General features: G+C 41.9%; 1 protein-coding gene across 1 annotated transcript in view; it reads right to left on the reverse strand.

Annotated features, from left to right (window-relative positions):
* The window catches only part of NUP210 (nucleoporin 210), a 64,824-nt gene that overhangs the window by 38,030 nt on the left and 4,937 nt on the right, over nt 1–21,857 (reverse strand). Inside the window, exons 2-12 of the mRNA XM_065074889.1 lie at nt 17,402–17,538; nt 16,167–16,298; nt 14,530–14,626; nt 11,086–11,236; nt 8,819–8,951; nt 7,898–8,056; nt 7,372–7,440; nt 6,947–7,053; nt 5,322–5,462; nt 3,941–4,078; nt 521–676 (exon numbers count right to left, since the gene is read on the reverse strand). Coding sequence (XP_064930961.1) covers nt 521–676; nt 3,941–4,078; nt 5,322–5,462; nt 6,947–7,053; nt 7,372–7,440; nt 7,898–8,056; nt 8,819–8,951; nt 11,086–11,236; nt 14,530–14,626; nt 16,167–16,298; nt 17,402–17,538 — 1,420 coding nt within the window. The remainder of the gene's footprint in view (nt 1–520; nt 677–3,940; nt 4,079–5,321; nt 5,463–6,946; nt 7,054–7,371; nt 7,441–7,897; nt 8,057–8,818; nt 8,952–11,085; nt 11,237–14,529; nt 14,627–16,166; nt 16,299–17,401; nt 17,539–21,857) is intronic.

The raw sequence follows: 21,857 nt of genomic DNA on the forward strand, positions 1-21,857 counted from the left end.
ACATGTATTTGTCATTCCCATTTTTTCCTCATTTTCCTAAAAGATTATGTTTTCTTGGCCAGCTTTGGTATCTATATTCATTATCGAGATCCACTGTAGAGCATTTCAGCCACTTCTCCAGGCAGGAATTTCCTTGCACACCCTGATAGCTGTCACCACTTTACAGCGAGGGAAAACACCCACCTCTTACCCTGCGGAATGCATTTTCAGGTTGGCTTGTCTGCTCAGGTGGCTCAGCCAGCAGTGAACTGCTGTTTCCTTCTGGCACTCAAAATTTCAACAAGGGAAAAGACTTGCCAAGGAAACCAGAAAGGGGCAAAAATGGGAGTAAACGCAGCGGAGAGAGCTTGAATCTCCAGAAGCACAAACTCCAAAACCGATCACTGAAGCTGCCATAGGGCAGGTGAGGAAATCTCTTTGGAACATTTTGGAAAGGGAATGCCTATGGCATTCTCAGCTTCTTCACTGTTTCTAGAAGTGTTATTCGTGTAAGAGTGACCTGGGAAAATAAGAGTTTTACCTTCATTTCTCCATAATGCAATGGATTCTGAACATCAATCGCCTGAATAACACTGACGCCGATATCACTTCCAGTCGTCATTACTCCTTTGACTGTCACTGTAGCAACTGCCTGGTTGGAATAGGACCAGCTGAAATTTCCACTTCCACCATGAGCCTAGAATCCAGAGAGAAAACCTTTCAAATATTTTATGGAGGATATGGTTCTAATGCTTCTTAGCTGTCAAGCCTTTCCATATCTTGCAGGAAAACCAGGGACACATTGAGCAATGACAATGCTATCATTGAGGGAATATAAATAAAATAACGCCTCAGAACTTTCAAACAAGCAAGCGCAAGTGAGAGATGAGAAGATTACCACCCTTCACTCATTGGAATGTCAGCTTCTTCATGCACATATCTATGTGCTCACCAGTGCCGCTAACCCAAATCTCTCTCTCCCAGCTGCAGAAGGCTGATGCTCACAGCTCCGGGTGATTGACAGTGCTCAGAGCCAGCAGAGCATTTCACAAACCGGCACACCGGAGGCCTGGCACGTGGGATTATCGTACTTCTGAACACTCCCACTCTTGCTCTGTTGCTGATGGCCAAAGTGCTGATTCTGGGTCTCAGAGCTGCTAACCTGACACACTCGGTACCTGCTAATGTCTTTCAGTGGGAATTGTTAAGGGATGGGAAGGGAAGAGAAAAGGAGGTGGGAGGGAATGAGGCAAGAGGGGAAGAAAAGAAAAAGAAAGAAAAAAGTCACTCTCTTCTCGGCATTACTTCTGTATTTTGACGCTGAAAATCAGCACGTCTCCCTGCAGCCGCTCAAGGAACGAGCTGCTCCCGCGGCTGCTGGGTGAGGAGGGAGCGCTGGGCACAGGCGGGAGCTGCCCAGGCACCCCGAGGCTCTGCCCAACGCGCACGCTCCGCTCCCCTGGGCTCCTCAAGGGAGGACTCACTCGCTGCCAAACGCAGCAGCTCAGCTTCATCATGCCGGTCCCCATAAAAAACCTCAAACCAACCAAAAACTAAAACCCACCTTTTTCCTAGAGCTGCCAGCTCTTGAAGTGTTATTTCACAATTCCAAGAGCTTAAGCGAGTGGAACTATTCTACAGAACAGTAAGAACTAGTTACGTGATATCCTGGCCCACAGAGACTAATTACTGCACCCACTGTATGAGCACTTGGCAGCCAGGACAGGGTAATATCTGCTGCAGGTACTTATTTTATAAAGTGAAAGGCCAAAAGCATTTTCCCAGCATAAGTATTGTCCTCCTACATGTGCAATACTAGTTACTGAAGAAACAATCATTACACCGCTGTATAGACTTTAAACATCATTATTGGGAGCCATAGGAAGTGTCTGTTGAGCCAAATATGTGCAGAAAGGCATACAGATAATCATGCATTTTTAAAGCAAGCTTAAAAAAACCCAAACAACTTTCACACTCCAAAATAAATGTCGAAATTCCACCAGAGTAAAACAAGGGCGAACATCAGAGCAACATTTTCTTTACGTGCCTTGTTTTCATTTCTTTAACTTTCTCAGCATTTGCTCTAACCCATTTCATAATTAAATTAAAACTGAACAAGATGATAAATCTTATCTAGAAGGGCAGTGTGGAAAAGAAACAAATCTAAATTATGTGGCAGCTTAGGTAATAATGGAAGGGGAAGGGGAAGGGGAAGGGGAAGGGGAAGGGGAAGGGGAAGGGGAAGGGGAAGGGGAAGGGGAAGGGGAAGGGGAAGGGGAAGGGGAAGGGGAAGGGGAAGGGGAAGGGGAAGGGGAAGGGGAAGGGGAAGGGGAAGGGGAAGGGGAAGGGGAAGGGGAAGGGGAATATTGGGTTTTTTTCCCTCTCTGTTTTACTTGCAACAGATACCATCTTGTTAGCAAAAATATGAACAATGCCAGCAACAAAAAACTAGACAGCTGACAAAGTAAAAGCGAAGAGTCATTCTGATCCCATCTGGAAGGAGTTGCTTTAGCTATAAACAGAACTTGGCTAGATCCAAAATCCCTTTCAAGTCATTTTGAGAAAAAGTCTATTCACCAATTTCAAATAGCCTGGCTCAAAAACCATCGAGTAGGAGGCAAACGCTGATGTATGGGCAGGAACAACAGTCAAGCTGTGTGCTACTGTAAACAGCCACTGGTGCTGGCCAACAGGCGGACTGGGAAAATGTTCTCAGTTTCAGTAAACATGAACTGATTTAAGTGTTGGGAGAAGAAATCTTTTATGTTTTTAATGAAAAAAAAAAAATCACAGTATAGTGAGAATACTGATCCATATTATTGGAGTAATACCAAGGAATGTTCTATGATACATGCAAGATAAGGTGAAACAAGAATAGAACTGTAAAAGAGGCAGGAAACAGAACAGCACATTTACTTTCCCATACTGGGCTCTAGCAGAAGTTATGATGAAGTACTGAAGACGCCTATTTGTACTAGGAATTTTTACCACACTCTGTTGGTGTGGTTGGGTATAGCATGAATTAAACCAAACTCTAATCCCACAGAAATCAAAATTACAGATGGCAGCACTAAACTCAACCGCCTTCAGATTTAAACGAGAAGACAATTTTCTCCCTACGAGATTGATTTTACTTCAGATACCACGTGTTTACTTGAAGAGAGACCCAAAACTCAGCAGCACTCTGTGCTAAAAGGGAGAGGCAGGAACTGAGCATGAAAGAGCTGAGCACAGGATCCGAGTATCATTACAGTGGGGTGAGAGTCCTGGCTGGAGAAGAACAATGTTCTTTTCTCCAGTTAGACTGTACTCTGGGTACTAGAAAACAAGCCATTTGTTTCATTAAGTGCATGGAAGGACTGGCAGCATGGGAGCAAAGACACACACAAGAAATGTTAGAAAAAAGTTCCTTTAGAAGGGCATTCGCTAAATGACACTGTGGCCCTGACCTTCCCTCCCTGTGACTTTTTATTAGAAGCAAGAGATGTGGGGAGTGAAGGCCACCAATGCCAAAGGTTGACAGGGCGCTGCTCGCTGATCTTGTCGTGCCCTTTTTGCTGTCACTTCACACTCTGATTCATACTCCCATATTTCCATCTCTCCACAGTAAACGGCAGCTTGTAATTATTACTATGAAGCTTTGTGCCTAGGATGTTTTTTGCAACTCCAAACCCATGTGTGTGGTGCATGCGTGCGGGACAGAGGAAGTGAAATCAAAGACAAGAGGTAAAAGTCGGCGGGGGTTTTATGTTTTTGTGGTGGTTTGGGGTTGGTTTTGTGTGTGTATATGCACGTGCATGAATTAAACTCCGTGTTAATTCCTGTAACTAACATCCAACAAAATTCCTCCAAATAAAGTCTTCGTTATCACTGTGCCTGAAGTATCCAGAGCAAGTGGTTACAGGCCTCACTGCGCCTGCTTGAGCAACACTTCCTGCGCATAGGTGTTTCTTTGGCGTACCTGGATGGTGTACTGGTAGACTCCTGCTTTTGGCTGCCACGGAAACGTCAAAATGCTGGGTGAAAGAACTATGGGAACGTAGATTTCAACATCCTGCTGGTTTCGCACCGGAACGGGTAATGTATGAACTCCTCCATCCTACAAAAAGCAATAGCGCAGGATTATAAACGACATCATAGTGCTTTCTAGAATTAATGTTTAGTGCTTATATGTAGACAAGTTGTTGAAAACATTTCAGAGAGAAAGGAAAGCAACTATTTAGGGTCGCTTATGAACAGCATTGCTTGTCAGCTCATCGCAGCAAAGGGTGCTACTGTATTAAATGAGTAGTATTGCGATGGGGATACAGGTGCCCATGTTAATGCAAAAGGCAAACAGCAATAAGAAATACTCTCTTTCACTACTTCTACTTTTTGAGACCTTGTCTGGAGAACTGATTTGGTAACTCCACAGCGGCATTTACTCTTTGCACATCCTGCTCTGCATCAGGTAAAGACGAAACTCAGCCTAAAATCCGCAATTCCTCAACTCGCCGCGAAACACCGGCCTTTACAACTTTGCTGTACTTATAATGCCACAACCCTCTGGCAAAACTACGTTGCTTCTTACTAGAGTCTTGAAGGAAGACTTCAACAGCTCTCACTTGGTTCAGGAGAACCTCTCTGACACAGAGAATGAGCACGGCTTAGCATATACAAGGATCTACTAAGTCCTACTCAAGGGATCACCGAAACCATTCCACAGCAGATGGGTTGGAGTGTTGAATTTTTCCAAGTTCCAAGCAAAAGCAAATCACTTTCACACCGCGTGCCCTAGTTAGCCATACATTCAGCAGCCTGCCCAACTAGCAGAAAGTTAATGAATATTAATTTGAAGAAATTTGCAGGCTGATACATTTGGCAGATTTTCATTCCAGCATTTAACACCACTTACCAAATGACAGAAAACTTCCCAAATGTAACTGAATGCAGAACAAGGCCAGGGTATGACACTGACGAGCCTACCACAATAAATTGTAAAGTTCACTCAGAGAATGTGACAGGACCTTTGCACCAGCACAAAGATACGATATGTGCCCACACAAGCATCTGCCGTGAAAAAAAAGCTCAGTGCTGTGCACCACTAGTTTAACAGGTGTTTGCCACGCACTCAGTAGCAAAATCCCACAGACTTTATTTAAGCCAATCCTCTGTTGACTTAACTGACAATTTTCCTGAGGTAAGGATTTTAGAATTTGGTTCTTAATCTGTTTAAACAAAGACGGCTTAGACCCATGTCGCTCTTAGGTTTCCTTTTACTATGTCACTAGTAAGTCACTATTGCACAGGTCAATTATTTTTAGGCCTACCAGTAAAGCAGAAGAGTTGTGATAAAAACATACCTGATCCACTACTGATGTGAGCGCAGCGTCAATAACGGTCTGACCCTTCTTTATTGCTTTCACGTAGTGATACGATCCATTCAGAGATGACTTCAGCACCTCAAAATATTCTTCGGACAGCTTTGCATCAATTCTGATGTTCTAAAGTCAGCACATGAAATAGGTATTGCCACAGGTAACTGACATTAATACTGTACAGACAGTCAGAACCATATCAGCAATAAATCAATCAGAAAACAATTGTTTAATAACATAGTTCAAAGAAACTTTCAGTCTTTAAACAAGATTATCTTTTAGACACAGCATTAACTCTGCAGAAAATATTTCCTTTGTAAAATTATAGGCAATGTGCAATTTAACAGGAAGAGTGTCATTATTTATACTACTAAATAATTCATATTTTACAATAATTTCTTAACTTCGTCATTCTTTAACACAGAAGGGGAAACACATGCAAATACACTGCCCCAATAGCACATTCCTTTTGAGACGCAGCTGAAACTCAGATCTCCACCTCAGGAAGCAAATAAGTGCAAATCAGATAACATGCACAGACACCTGTTATTCTGAAAAGCAATAATAAATTTTTCTGCTTGCAAATGAACTATTTAAATTTTGTGGGGTTTTTTTAAGAACAATGTATATTTGGTACCTAGCACCTAGAATTAATCTGATTTAACTACTAAACAGTGAAGTATTTCCATGCCAGCTAATCCTCCAAGCTCTGCCAACAAGCAGCTGATAGGAAGTGGGCAGCTCCCTCCAGAGTGTTCTGAGCCTGCCTGTCAGCATGTTCTGTGATAGGAAAGATCACCTCTAGATGGGACAATATGATATTTGGGGGGACTGATGAGACAGAGAACCGCATTAGTACTGCTCTCCACTAGTTACACCTGTCTGCAATTTCCAGGGCTACATGTTTCAAGTGCATTGTTCAACTTATAGAACAGAATTATAGGATCATTTTGGTTGGAATAGACCCTCAGGATCATCAAGTCCAATCATAACCTAACTCGGGTTCCTAAGAACCTCATCTATATGTCTTGTAAACCCCTCCAGGGCTGGTGACTCCAGCCCTGCCCTGGGCAGCCTGTTCCAATGCCCCACAGCCCTTTGGGGAAGAAATTGTTCCCCAGATCCAACTTCAACCTCCCCTGGGCAACTTGAGGCCGTTTCCTCTGCTCCTGGCGCTTGTTCCTGGGGAGCAGAGCCCGACCCCCCTGGCTCCAAGCTCCTTTCAGGCAGTTCAGAGATCAGAAGGTCTCCCCTCAGCTCCTGTTCTCCAGCTGAACCCTCCAGGTCCCTCAGCCGCTCCCATCACACTTGTGCTCCAGCCCCTCACCAGCTTCATGAAACTTCTTTCAGTTTCTTCTATAGCACAGTCTCCAATGAGCACTTTCGCACGAATTGCCCAAAGTGCTTTATTTAAAACCAAACCCAAACCAACCAAAAAACCCCACATACGCAAAGAACAACAATAAAACAAAGGGAAAAAAGGAAAAGGCAAAAAACCAACACGCTTTGAAATGTTGTAACTCAATGTAAATAAGAAACTGCGCAGAAAATTTCAAAGCAAGCCAGGATTTAGGAGACAGACACTCAGAAGTGTATCAACATTTACTTACATCAGATAAATACACCTTATTGTTCGATTTATCATACACTTCAATTGTGATTTCATAAAGTCTGCCTGTTTCTAGGACCCATCTGTCACCCGGATGAATTGTAAATCCTACAAAACAGGAAATATTGAACAGCACGAATCAATGGCCTCTTTACATAACAGATGTAAGCATTTTGTTTCTGGTGCCCACGCTCTGAAGATGCCCCTTCATTGCTTTAAGCTGCTGAATACAGAGAGGAAAGAAAATAAATACTACTTACTACTAAACTTATTTCACATTGAGCTACTTTTATGAATAAATTTACTGCTCTATGAAAAATACTACGAGAAATGGAAGCGTGTATATACACATAAAGGAACACACCAACACGAAAACAAGGCAAGAACTTATATTAAGCCATCAGGAAAACTGCAGCCAGTACCAACCTAAATACCCAGGATTCACAACATAGATGGTGCTGTTCGGTAGCCTGGAAACCCCCTGCATGCGGATACCTGGAGTTTCAGTAAAGGATCAGAAAAGTTTTGACAAAAGTCAAGTAAAGATCAGCTTGTTCCTTGTGCCTCTTTGGATATTTAAAGCTAATTGTACACTGAAAGTAACTGTTATCCTGAAAGACAGTGAGCATTTCAGAGAGATGCCACTAGAGAACATCATGCTCTAAATGTGAAAATTAAATAAAGCCCCATCACATTTCCACCCTGACTGGGCGGAACAGACAGGATTTAACCCATCTTTTGCCAACCTAATTTCTCTGACCATTCCAAGGCACAGGGCAGCTCTGTTGAGGCTGCATCCACAGCTGTGCTGCTCCCTATGGCTGTGCCAGGTGTTTCTCGTTTTCAAGACTACTGGTGCAAATGTGGAGAACTTTTAACTTTCTGTGCTGCAAAGGAAATTTGTCTCCTGCCATGAAGCTCTGGGTGGAAAAGCATCACCGAGGAAGGATACTCTTGTGGCCAAGCACGAGGTTGGTCTGTCCCTGCTGCAATGCCGTCACAAGCGACGTCGCCTGCTCCAGCTTGGCAACCGGCCCAGAGCGATCCCCCTCGGGACCAGGAACGTGGTTCTGGAGCTGCAGTTCATACTGATCAGACGGCATCATTAATTCTGTACGTAAAACAAGACAACACATGAAACAATAGAAGCGTGTCAGTGTTCGGCAGCTGCTGATTATCACTGATTAATTTTTATTGTTGCCTAGAGCACACATTATTTTCAACGTCTCACAGAAACAGCATTTTGGTGATTATATCACACACATACAAAACAAGCTTCAAAGCTGCCATTTCCAGCTAATATCATCCCGTTTGTTTTGACCTAACATTCAATTCGTTGCCAGCTTCGAGCAGTCAAATTACTTTCTACAAGTTACTCACAATTCCTGCTGCTCCATTCTGGGCTACTCCCTGGTGAGCAGCACAGCCTGCTTGGGAGCAACACCTGCAGTCACAACCTTCTGCACATCTGAATGGACATGAGGCCTGCTAACCCACACTTGTACAAGTGGAGCAAATCCATTTGTCAAGGAAATATTTTTGGTTAGAAAAACTGCTCATCTAAACTTGTTTTAACTAAGAAATCAGGCACAGTTTCTTAGACAAGGTGAAACAAATGCCTACATCTAAAATGACAGCATTAGCTCCTGTTCCAAGCTACCCTTACCTTCATGTCCTTAACAAATCTGCCGGAGTGTATCCTTTATAGACACCATTTTTTTGAAAGCAAACAACTAAACAGCTGTATCATCATGTGGTTTAGGAAAACAGTATAAATATTAACAAAGCAGTTTAAACACAATTAAATATTTCTCAGCAGTTAAAAATTCATACAAAGTGTAAAAAAAGGAGAAAGAGAGAGAACTGGACAAACCTGTAATCTTCCCTTGCTTTATTTTCTGAACTCTGTACTGAATTGATGTTCCTACCAGAAGATAAATGTCATATGCTGGATTTAAAAGGATGTTTTCCAAAATAAGCAATCTGACTTCTGCAGGAGGTACATGCTATTGATGGAGAGGGGAAAAAAAAACAACCACATTCAAAGCAGTTCATTTGTTTGAAACAGACCATATGGCAATAATTTATAATCTGGAAGTGAAAAATATTATTTGCTGTAATTGACTCTTTATTATCATCTCAAATTTTGTCATAAGAGGGAAATGCAAAGGATAACGAATGGTATAGAGATCTGCTCTGTGCTCACTGTGCAAGGCCGAGAGAGAAAAAACTCAAGCCTGTACGAACATAATTTAAGTTTAGTTTTCTGGAAAACACAGAAAAACTTGATACAGATGCACAGTGACTATTGACATCTAGAAACTTATTTTCCCTATTGTATTACATGGTGCCTCCATATAACATGTCCTTTATAACTTCACTGAGGGATCTGTATCAAAATCATTGGTCTAGTAAATTAGCAATACATGAGATAATTGTATAAATTGTATAAATTATATTACATGTGTAGTCTGGCAGCAGATTTAAAGGAACTACTAACCAGAAAGCCATAAAAATTGCAAACAGAACAACATGATTTCAATTTCACTTACAGTATCAGCTTAAAACTAATTCAGAAAAATGAATATTAAACCAATAAATACCTAACCAAGCTACAAGCATTCAAGAAAAAGTCAGACTGATCTCACGTAGAACAACTATACTGAGCACAATTAACAAAGGTAGAACGGTAACAAAAATAGAATTCTTGACATGCACTATTTGTGCCATGTTACTAGCATTACACACATTTAGATAGCACTTTCATAGAACGTGGGTTAGATAGTGAAGGCAATTCTGCTTTAAGCAGAAACATTAAATATAACACAAATCTGCAAAAGCAGACTGCAGGCAGGAGATGAGCTTCAGCAAAACCCCACCACTTCATAGACCAATTTTATTTGTAAGGTGCAGCATCAAGTTGATACTCGCACAATGCCCAGTGTTCCTGTAAGTGATAACCCACAAAAACTCTCTGAGGTGCCTGTAAATTCTACTAAGGGAAAAACCAACTGTGTTACCAGAGATAAATTCAAAACTCAGTCACCACAAGTTACAAAGAAAGAAGCAGCGTGGCTCTACACACTGGCTGGGAAAAGCAATGCTGCAGTTCAACACCCCTGGAGCACTGACATTCTGATCCCAAAGGAGGGCACAATATAATGAGGTACAACTAGATACTAACCAAGTATTCATATGACACTCATTTCAAGGACAACGGGACATAAAGGTTTATCCAAAATAATAATCCTTGTTCTATACATTTATTTATTGGAAAAAAAAAAAAAAAAAAAAGAGACCTAAAGTGTTCTAGTTGGTTATCTCTTATAAAAGCATTTAAAATGCCCTATCCAGCTTGATTTGAGTTATATATATAGAATGTGAACCCCTATTGGGTATAATTAAATGGCACAGGAGTATTACACAGAACCGCAGAATGTCAGGGACCTGGAAAGCTCACCCAGTGCAATCCCCCCATGGAGCAGGAACACCCAGATGAGGTTACACAGGAAGGTGTCCAGGCGGGTTGGAATGTCTGCACAGAAGGAGACTCCACAACCCCCCTGGGCAGCCTGGGCCAGGCTCTGCCACCCTCACCAGGAACAAGTTTCTTCTCATCTTTAAGTGGAACCTCCTGTGTTCCAGTTTGCACCCATTGCCCCTTGTCCTGTCACTGGTTGTCACCAGAAGAGCCTGGCTCCATCCTCCTGACACTCCCCCTTTCCATATTGATCCCCAGGAATGAGTCCCCCCTCAGTCTCCTCTTGTCCAGCTCCAGAGCCCCAGCTCCCTCAGCCTTTCCTCACACGGGAGATGCTCCACTCCCTTCAGCATCTTTGTTGCCCTACGCTGGACTCTCTCCAGCAGTTCCCTGGAGCGTATTCCTCTGCCACAGGGCCTTTTGTCAGAGAGTTGGCTTTAGAAATGCTCCCTGGCAACACCCCGTCCTGGGTCAGGAAACTGCATACAGCTCCAGCCCTTTCAGCACCATCATCTTTGGTGACAGAGTCAACCCAGTCAGACAGAGGTTCCGCACTGATATCAGCAATGGAAAAATACGGCACTGCAAACTTACACTGCTCCTCTAACATTGGTCTGTTAGATAAATGAAACAAACAACAAAAAATTGCAAGTTCTTACCTTATAGACGCTTTCCTGTATTCTTGCTTTTAATTTAGAATTCCCTGTTTTCATTCCAGACACCAAAATGGTATCTCCTTGCTTGGCAACTTTTTCCATCTCCAATATATAGGAAGGTGGTATATAAGTGGATTCTGAGAATTTGAGAATACTGAAAGGTGAAACAAAAAGTGAACAGAAAATTGTTAACCAATCTTCGTAAACCCACAGAGAAATACCACCAGTGTCTACTCGCAGCTATTTCCATTTTTAAGCAAATTTAAGATGTCTGCCTGGGACCAGATATCTCAGTTTTACTCATTCTTCAAGATATCTGCAGCTAATTTCTGTGACTGAGGAAAGTCTGTTAGAAGCTTGTTTGTGGGCTTTCAAGAGATATCAGAAGGCTGCACATGTTGTCTGTAATAAGCTCTCCAGTTTTTACAGTAGGTGTAGACTGCAGAGCTCTCTAGATTATTGTGGAACGACTGATGTGAAAGACCCAAAACTTAAGTTTACAAAAGCAACAGCTTAACAAACCAGAACACAAGTATGGCCTATTTGAAGAAGCCAGGACACATTTAATAAATGACTATGAAAAAAAATTAACAGTTACTACAAGTATTCTGTGTGTAAACATTTCAATGAGATGTAATAACAGAGAGGAAAGGAATCTGCCACGAGTGGGTAAACGGCAGGACAGAACTTGAAAGAGGACCATGTTTTAAAAGTCGGCAGCTTCTGCACACACAGGACCTGTTTGGCTTTCACAGGAAAATCTGCACAGCCAAATTGTGAACAGTTACGAGTATTAACAGCTCATTGCTTATTTTGCAAAGTTGTAACACCACGAGAACATTTTTATGTTATCATAGGTGTGCTAACAGTAGAGCATTTGTCAATATCAGTTTGCTTAAAATCCCATCTCCAGCAAATACTTATACTGAAACAAAAAGCTGCGTATGGACTGACGTGGATCGAAGTCCCACCGACCCATCAGCACGGCCTGGGTCCCGCTGTAGGGACGGGCCACACGTACCTCACACCTGCAGCTTTAGGTGTATTATGGGCTCAACAGGCTTTTCTCTAAGGCTGCAAAACCAGAGTTCATACCAAGAGTCTTGTTTGCTGCCCCCATCCCATCTCTCCTGTATTTGGAATACAGGTTTGAGGATGGACGTTAACTGGTAACCATTCTCCTTTCCAAGAGAACTGGAAATTAGTCTTAGAATTCTAATATGGTTCAGAATCCCAGACCCAAGCCAGGTTCTTGAAAGGAAGATATAGTTTCCTACGTTATGTTCCACAATCTCCCTACACTTGGAACCTCTTTTCTGCAGTAACTGAGGCCTCTGGTGTATGACTGAATCTATTTCATCTTTCAAGCTCACCATAAGTTTGAAGTTTTGACTAAAGCTGCACTCAAGAAGTGTCTGTGAACTGTTTTGTGAGGAAAACCCATGTCTCACAGGTCTGCAGTCTGGTCAAACACATCTATATCAGGGAAGCATTTTTTCTACCCACCTTCACGTCAACCAACACCAAGGATTCACCACAGCACACCTGATGATGGATACTAGCACAATACTGCTAGATAACAGGGTCCTGGTGTGTTGACACCAGTTGATGTCAGTGCAAAGATCAAACATGAAAAATATCCTACTGCTGTGTAGCCTTCAATTCTAGTTAGTTTAATAAGGATGGAAACTCAAATTTCTGTTTAAAGACACTAAAGAACAGAACAATGACATCATCGCTGTAAAGCTACATGGTGCACATGCATATACATTTTTTTTTAAATAATAAAATAAAATACACCAAAACACAGGCCAGAGACGGACTGGTGACAAATATTGGAAGAAAAAAAGTAGAAAAAATATCATACAGTCTGGATTCTATTCCTAAGCCTGCCACAGGTGAGCTTGCTGACTTTTGGGCAAGAACTTCACCTGCATTAAAGGGAGGGGATACTTAGTTATACAGAAATGCTGAAAACCACTTATCTTGTCAGCTGAAAAGCACTTTCAGGATCTTTGGATGGAAGTTTCCACAAAATACAGCACTTCTAAATGCAAATTAACTTATTATTTGACTCAGTAGAGATTATGAACCAAGCACCATGGCTTATTTATCAAGCACGTGCTTTCCATTCACCGCTTTGTCTGAAAGATGATGTATTGAATCACAGTATCACAGTATGTTTGGGATTGGAAGGGACCTCAAAAGATCATCTAGTCCAATCCCCCCATGGAGCAGGAACGCCTAGATGAGGTCACACAGGAACACGTCCAGGCGGGTTGGAATGTCTGCACAGAAGGAGACTCCACAACCTCCCTGGGCAGCCTGGGCCAGGCTCTGCCACCCTCACTGAGAAGAAGTTTTTTCTCAAATTTAAGTGGAACCTCTTGTGTTCCAGCTTGATCCAATTACCCCTTGTCCTATCATTGTTTGCCACCAAGAAGAGCCTGGCTCCATCCTCATGGCACTCACCTTTTATATATTTATAGACATTAATAAGGTCCCCCCTTAGTCTCCTCTTCTCCAAACTAAAGAGCCCCAGCTCCCTCAGCCTTTCTTCATAAGGGAGATGCTCCACTCCCTTCAGCATCTTCGTTGCCCTACGCTGGACCCTCTCCAGCAGTTCCCTGTCCTTCTTGAACTGAGGGGCCCAGAACTGGACACAATATTCCAGATGGGGTCTCACCAGGGCAGAGTAGAGGGGAAGGAGGACCTCTCTCGATCTACTAACCACCCCCCTTCTAATACACCCCAGGATGCCATTGGCCTTCCTGGCCACAATGGCACAGTGCTGGCTCATGGTCATCCTGTTGTCCACCAGGACCCCCAGGTCCCTTTCCCCTACACTGCTCTCTAACGTGTAATTTCCCAACCTATACTGGAACCTTCATTTAATTATTTCACCTGGCCTTGTGAGCTGTATCTCGCTGACAAGCAGCCACTTGGTCCTTTCCACCGTATAGGTTGCTACTCTGAAGCTTGGAAAGCTATTCCAACACCAGAACTAAGTGTTGACTGAAACACTGAACTCCTCGAGTTCAGAGATCTCCTTTCTGAAATGGAAGAGGACTCTTTGTCCTTAAAAAAAACAGAGCAAACAAAAACTACCACAAAACCAACCAACCAAACCATAACCAACTATCTGCTGAAATCCCGAGATAACAGTGTTACTGATAAAACCTTCCTTTGCACAAGATGGTTCAGAAGATCAATTTCATCTATTCATTTCTCGCTGTTGCATTAGAGCCAGCTGGGCTGCTCATTAACACTATCCATTGTTAAATTAAACAAGAATGAGAATGCCCAGGCACTTAAGAAAACCCTGAAACAATTGACCCACAAGCATTATTTTAGGTATCAGTTCAGTAAACTGCCTAGAAGGGGGGAAATAGTTACACATGAACTTAATGGACATAAGACTATTGAGCACAAATTAAATGAACTTACCGTAAGGCATTGTGGGAATCGGAGAAGCCATCAGCCTCTGTGTCTTTTACTATTGTCCAGTCAAAGACAAGCCCTGCCAACGTGCTGAAAGTGTTTCCTAGAAATCAAACCAATTAAAAGAAACATAAGTAACAAGCAGAGAGTCTTCCTGGAACACAAATGATGATTTTTTCCGCTAGGAAGGTTCTCTATCTTATCCCTAAAAGCAGCGCTATTGGTGTTTAGTTAAAAAAATCACAATCTACCTTGCTTTACTGGCAAATTTAACATTTTCTGTTCACATTTTGCTGCACCAGATACCACTTGATGTTTTTCACACAGCCCATGGCATAGGTGCAGGTGTCACCATCTCCCTCAGAGATCCTTGGCACCCGCCACCTTCTTTCCTCTTTGACCACAAACCCCTTACTAGTTCTTGGATATCAGCAGGACATCAAAAAACCCTGCCAAACAATCTTTCATTTTGAACCATGTGGATCCAAGATCCCACCTGGGTAACGTGCGCTCACAGTACCGATGAACTGCACTTTCCACACGTTGTTCTGGTTTTGAGCACAAGTGTGATTTACCCACAACCACTCAAGGAACTCAAACTGAGCACCTGCTTTCTAGAAACTGTGAACTGCTAGAACAAGGATAATTCTAAATGTTTAAAAGGAACAAAACCAAAGAAATAAACAGACTGAAACCCAAGATTTATTATTACCTTTAAGTGTAATAAGCTGCTAACATCAAATATCTTATAAACTTATGAGTTTTGTTCTAAATTGCAGTGTCCACTGGCACAAATAAATATGGAATTGAAATCCCAGTATTTACTACATTTTAAAATATATTTTCATTTGTGTTTCTCCCTTTGACACTTATGTCTTTACTAAAATCAAATTCTTATGCTTAAAGGAGGTTTATGACAGTAAGCCACAAAACCATTTTAAGACAAGTGAACACACTGCACAGCTTATGCTTTCTCCTTCCCTTTCTATGCACCTTACTGCAGATAGCTCCCAATCCCAAACAAATAGGATTTTAAGCAGAAAACTCTAAACACACAAGGCAATACAATTACAACGGATTGAGACCAAGTTATTTAACATGCATTCAAGTCTAACTTTCTTTAGTGATGCATGCTTTAGCTTTGCAAAGCTGCATTACACTCTTGCTTTGCTTCAGTGGAAAATAACAGGATCAGTGGATAAACGCACAATCCAAACAATAGGTAGTTGGTCTTCAACACCACCTCTGAACGTCCTGTTGGATGCTGGACTGGATTCTGATAAAATGGACTTCTGCAAAATTATCTTGACTGTATCAGCTCCAAAGAAAATCAAAACCAACATAGTTGTTCACATCCGCATGCAGCTTTGCTCAAGCTGCTTAAATCCTGATGGGACATTTCAACAAGACAAGTGTTGGGACCTTTCTCGTTACATTCTTACTCCTGACCAGGAGGTACAATTGCTAAGAGCTGACACCTTCATTTTGATTATTTTAGGTTTGATTTTAAAAAAATACCTTTACCACTAGAGTTAAGCTTCCTGGGAAAATATTCCAACATTCTTGGGAAAATTCTATGATTCTGTGATCAGACAATTAAGAGTCTCAATATAGATTTTATCTCTTGCTAGTAAACCTCTTACCTTCAGAATCCAAAGCCTGAATTTTTAGCTCCAGTGGTGAATCTTCAAGATAGAGTTCTCTTGTTGTGGACACAATTTGGATGTCATGAATTATATCAACTATAGCATCACAACGAAGCACTTGTCCAGTCACTTGAAGAGACATCAGAAAGAGCACATAAAATCAGCAACACCGGATGTGCTCATCAAGAGCACCAAGACGACAAAATCACCTCAAATTTAGCCCATGATACAAGACACCGAAGGAACTGAAACTGGGTTGTGACCTTGACTAAGAAACACTTGGTCAAAGGGTGACTGTGCCTAAGCAAGCAAGGAAAGCAGCTCCCTTCCTCACTGAACTCCAGAAGAAATCTTTAAAAATTGTGATTTCCATCTATACTAACAATTACAGACATTTTCTGAGAACATTTTAAGAGTTTCTACAGTGCAACTGTCACACTTCGCTCACATCTTACAGAACTTAAAGACTTTTACCCACAGACAATAAACCCCTATATACTTCTTCATTTAGTGCAAGACACTGACTTGACCATCTGTTTTGCCCATCTTGCATTACAAAAACTAACCAGATATATTGTATGATACACATAAAGGCAATTTCCAGCTTTCTAAATGCAAAACATCTGAATTTGCATTATATAAAAAGTACATACCGAAAATTATTTTCTGCCACCCCATTTTTCTTTTTAATGAATTACCCATTTTCCTGGATGTATCATTAATATAATTAACATTTATTTGAGGCCTTTAACAAACAGAACTTAAACCCCATGTCCGTGGAAAGCCTAAAATGACTGTGCATATGAACGGACATTTCTTGCTTTGTGCACTTTTAAATCTCTACTGTGTTTCTGGAGGATCATGGAATCACAGGATGTCAGGGGTGGGAAGGGCCCTGGAAAGCTCATCCAGTGCAATCCCCCCCATGGAGCAGGAACACCCAGATGAGGTTACACAGGAAGGTGTCCAGGCGGGTTGGAATGTCTGCACAGAAGGAGACTCCACAACCCCCCTGGGCAGCCTGGGCCAGGCTCTGCCACCCTCACCAGGAACAAGTTCCTTCTCATCTTTAAGCGGAACCTCCTGTGTTCCAGTTTGCACCCATTGCCCCTTGTTCCTATCACTGGTTGTCACCGAGAAGAGCCTGGCTCCATCCTCCTGACACTCACTCTTCATATATTTATAAATGCCCCAAACCAAGCAGTGGTGAGCTTACCGAAGTTAAAACTTACTTATATCTTCAGCGAAGATGATACTCGTGAGCCGTGTGGGCTGGGAGGACCGTGCCTGGACAAGGGCTTTCTGTGAACACTGGCGCTCATCCTGATCCGCCAGCTCTATGCTCGCCACCTCCGGCCTGGTGGAGGACCTGCAAGATCATGGGGTTGTGTTAGCAGGATCTGAGTTACTGCTGGACAGAAATCTGGTTTAAAATCATTTACATGAGAAATGGTACATGGTCAGGACCGGACTTTCAGAAGAGCTGGATTGCAACAGCTACTTGAGGAGTTGAGAAGAAGGCGTAGAACAAGCAAAACCACATAGAAAATCCTAAATTAGAAGGTAAAATAATTTTAGGTACAGCTCCACTTGCCAGTTGCAATTGCTTTTCAAAACAAGTTTGGAAAAAAGTTCTGACAAGAGCGGAAGTTTTCCCTGATCACAGAACATCACACTTACGTATGTTTGCTACATCAGAGCCTCTGAACAAGTAAGAGACATTTTTTAATCAAGAAATTAAAAAATTGGATTTAGTCTGTTTAGCTGAAGTGTGTAACACTGTAAAACATGCAAAGTCGTATAAGCATCTTTGGTGACATGTAAGCCTACACGGAATTCTGACCTAAAATTGATGCATCTGTTATTTCCTGCTCTGACTTGTATGGCTTTTCTAAAGACAACGGCTCCAGGAACGAGGTTGTGGGAAGCTCACCATGGACGGGGAGCCCCGTTCTCACTTCCCATGTGCCAAAAACATCAAGATGAGGAAAAACAAATAAATTTCAAAGCTATTAAAAACCAAGCCTCAAATTCCATTTGAGATAGTAGCAATATACATCTGAGGCCTGAATGTGGAATGCTCAAAGCAATTAAAGTATTCAAGCAGGCCACACGTCTTGCAAACAGTCACGGAACGTCACCCCTGTGAGCGGGCCGAGCTGCCGCCTGGTTTGCAGCACTGGGTCCCCACCAGCATCACTGCGGAGCAGCTCCCAGCTCCCGAATCCAGCGTCCCAAACAGCCACCTGCTTGCCCAGGGATCCCACCTCAAAGCTCTTCCACAAGGGCTCTTTGAAGGATTAAAACAAATCAAAGCAAGCACTGCTGACAAAGCCGTTGAGGAATTGCTGCTCTCCGATGATGGTGGCAGTTACGAAGAAAACACTGCGTTATGTGGTGGATGCAATCTAACCCGGGTACTAGATCCCCACCTAAAGATTGTGAGGCTGGACTGATCCAGACTTTATGTCTGGAGGATGTTCAAGAATGCCAACCTGTGATCTATGGGGCAAACCTGCTAACTCAGCAAGGAGCTGCAGGGAAGCTTCAAACCAGCAGCAATACCTTACAGGCCCTTCTCTCCAGACAGAGATTTGCTTGACTTTTATCACTGGCAGAACCAACAAACCCGAAACAGGGAAGAATAACACTTCTTGTTAACCAATATTGTACCCATTTAAAACAAATAACATATCACAGTGTGTTTGGTTGCAGTCCAGGTGAATATGGACCAATCTGGTTGTAATCGCTGCAATAAAATTACAAAGCTTGTTTCTAGTCTTAAGCAATGAAAAGCACAATTCTGAAGACAAATCCAGTCGTGCAAGACCTCGAGATCCCTTTGGTTTGAAGCAGCTGGGAAGATAATGACCAGTGCACTTTTCATAAAAACTTCATATGAAACAGAAATACATTGGTGTCAGCTCTCTGGTTCCCTACCCGTGGGTCTGGATTTTATCATATGGTACTGTCCAAATAACGAGGTCCCAAAATCTGGCAATCCAAGGGCATGAAAGCCCAGTCAGAACATTTTTAACTGTGTTTGCTAATGAAAATGTAACAGGTTCGTCTTGAGCAAAATTCATTAAGTCAATGAATTATTAAATCATCATATTGCCATGCTCCCTGCAACATTCTGCTTACAAAAGACTAATTTTAAAGCATTTTGAAACAATAGTAGCAAGCACTAACCAAGAAATTTCAAAGTATCTTATCTGATGAAGGAAAACAACCCACAGCAGTACGCAATGGACAATCGGAACACCAACTAGAAGCTTAAACCTGAAAACTGTTTGTTATATTCTAGATACCTAAGCAACGTGGACAAATATGAGCACATATTTTTGTACTAGGGTTTACATTGTTTCTAAAATAATATGATTTATTTTCTCTATCAATAGTACGTTTAGCTTCGCTATATATTGATTCATTTAAGAGCGAAGAACTAGTTATTTTCCTATTATTCTGTAGGTTCTTAGGCAAGCACAAAACAGTTTTCCAGCATTTAGCAAGTTTCTTTAAACAATGTTAGTATTCACAACCAGTAAGGCTTTTGCTGTCCTTGGCTGGTAGGCTTTTTAAGCTGAGCATGTGAATCTGACTTAATATGCACACAGACATTTTAAAATAAGCATTATACATTTGGAACTGACTTCTATTTTTATTATTTAGTTATTTACACTGCTTAATATTCCCTACCATTGGATTTTTTTTAATTAATTTGCAGGTTTTGTGTTCTTACAGTCTGAAATTGATCGTGTTTATAACACAACAGGGGGTTCGCTGTGTTTTGTGCTTGTTCTTTTAATCTATGGCTGTGTCTTGTAATACATAACCACTACAGTTTGCACTAACAGCAGTGTGGTCAAATTAAATGTAATTACAGGATATTTTTCAGAATAGAAAAGGGAAGGAACAAATATAAACTAAGAGTCTGCATTGAATTTCAGCTGTAAACTGACACTCCACAATCACAAAGGAACTTTCAAGATTTTACAGCCAGTTAACTCTTAGTTGCCACTGACATAGGGAACCTGAGATTAGATACTACTTGGCCTCTTAACAGTGGTTTATTCATAAAATAGGAGGTAGATTATCAGCTGAATTTCTTACTCTTTTAATACAAATACATTCTTAGTTCTCTTACCAATAGGATGTCTGCTATTTTAGGCAATCACCTGAGCTGGGCAGGCTAAGTCGGGCCTTTCTGAGGCTTGGTTTACTACTGTAACTTATAACAAAAAAAATGATTTCATTACTAATTTTTTTACACCATCGCATATGAAATATTTGATGACCCCTCAATATCATTCGGCAATATCAAAAGAACGTGTTCTTTACAGCTACATCCGATACAAGGTCAAGTCCAGAAAGGACAAGGCACTACATATTACACTGGCATTATTCTGCTGTAAGACACACAGGGAGAACAAGAAAAAGAAACTTTGGCTTTAAAATGACATCAAAGGCTGCAATTTATACCCTCTTCCAATTCCAGCAGACCTTTGGCAGCACGGCGGTGTGTGATATTGAGAGCTGGGCTTGTCAGGGGTCAAAATTAGATCCCGCGGAGCAGGCAGGGGCAGCATTTCTGGCACCAGCGCCTGTGAGAAACAGCGCGGCAGCGGAGGAGGAGAGTGGGGAGGGGAAGAAGAAAAGCCAACAAAAGTCCCAAGATTTATTTCCCTCGGAACAAAATCCTGCATGCAGGAATTAATGACACTTGCAATAAAGACCACCAGGCCACAGAAACGCTCATTTCCATTTCATTCATGATTTTCACCCCCTCCCGCCCCCAGATACAGAACTGTGTGCCAGGATTGTATCTACTGCTCTGTAGTACCACACGTTAATACTTCAAGGATTATACTTAATTTATTTATCAGCTGGTTTAAAGATCAGGCAAATGTTACTCTCCCCCTCACTCTAGCAATACTCCGTTGATTCTTACTGCTTCGGCATCTTACATTTGTTTTGTCAGCTCTTCAGACTAAGCTCAACTGATTAAATTAACAAAAATCCACTTTTTTTGAGATGCACCAGGACTGTTTGTTGATCTGATGGTTTAGAATTTGTATCAGACATGCGGGCAGATATGTAGCCAGAGGGAAACCAGACAGTTAAAGTTTTCAAGAGTTTGATAAGATTGGATTGACTGATGCACTACGTACCTTATTTCTAGTCACTCTTAGGACTAACACTGTTGACATGCAACAATGAATAGAGATATAAGAGCCAGAAAAAGCATCCAGGTGACTGTAGTTTTGTGATAAAAAACAGATTCCCGGAGAACCAGGGATGTGGGAACTGAACCTATTTCAAAGCAAACACAGAGGGAGCCTGGCAGAATTCCCTCAAGTCTAATGGATTTTTTACAACACAGTGGCAGATTATCCCCTCATCGTTCCCTCAGTCGTCCTCTAGGATGTTTCTTAGTCACTGGGAAAACAAAGAGCAGGAAGAAAAGAGTCCTTCACCTAGTTCTGTTTTAAAAAAGGGAAACATCAGGCACCATGGAACGAGCCAAGGACAAAGCTTTCGCTCAGGGGATTTTATAGTGGTGATCAGCTGGCATGCCACGAACTTCCAAGGACACAGAGTTAAACCAGTGAAGATGGGTATCAAAATCCAGCCCAGGTGCCCAACTGTAACTGGGATATTTCATCAAATCAACTGGTGGCCAAAGGC

This window comes from Columba livia, chromosome 10 (genome assembly GCF_036013475.1).
Source record: "Columba livia isolate bColLiv1 breed racing homer chromosome 10, bColLiv1.pat.W.v2, whole genome shotgun sequence".
Taxonomy (NCBI): domain Eukaryota; kingdom Metazoa; phylum Chordata; class Aves; order Columbiformes; family Columbidae; genus Columba; species Columba livia.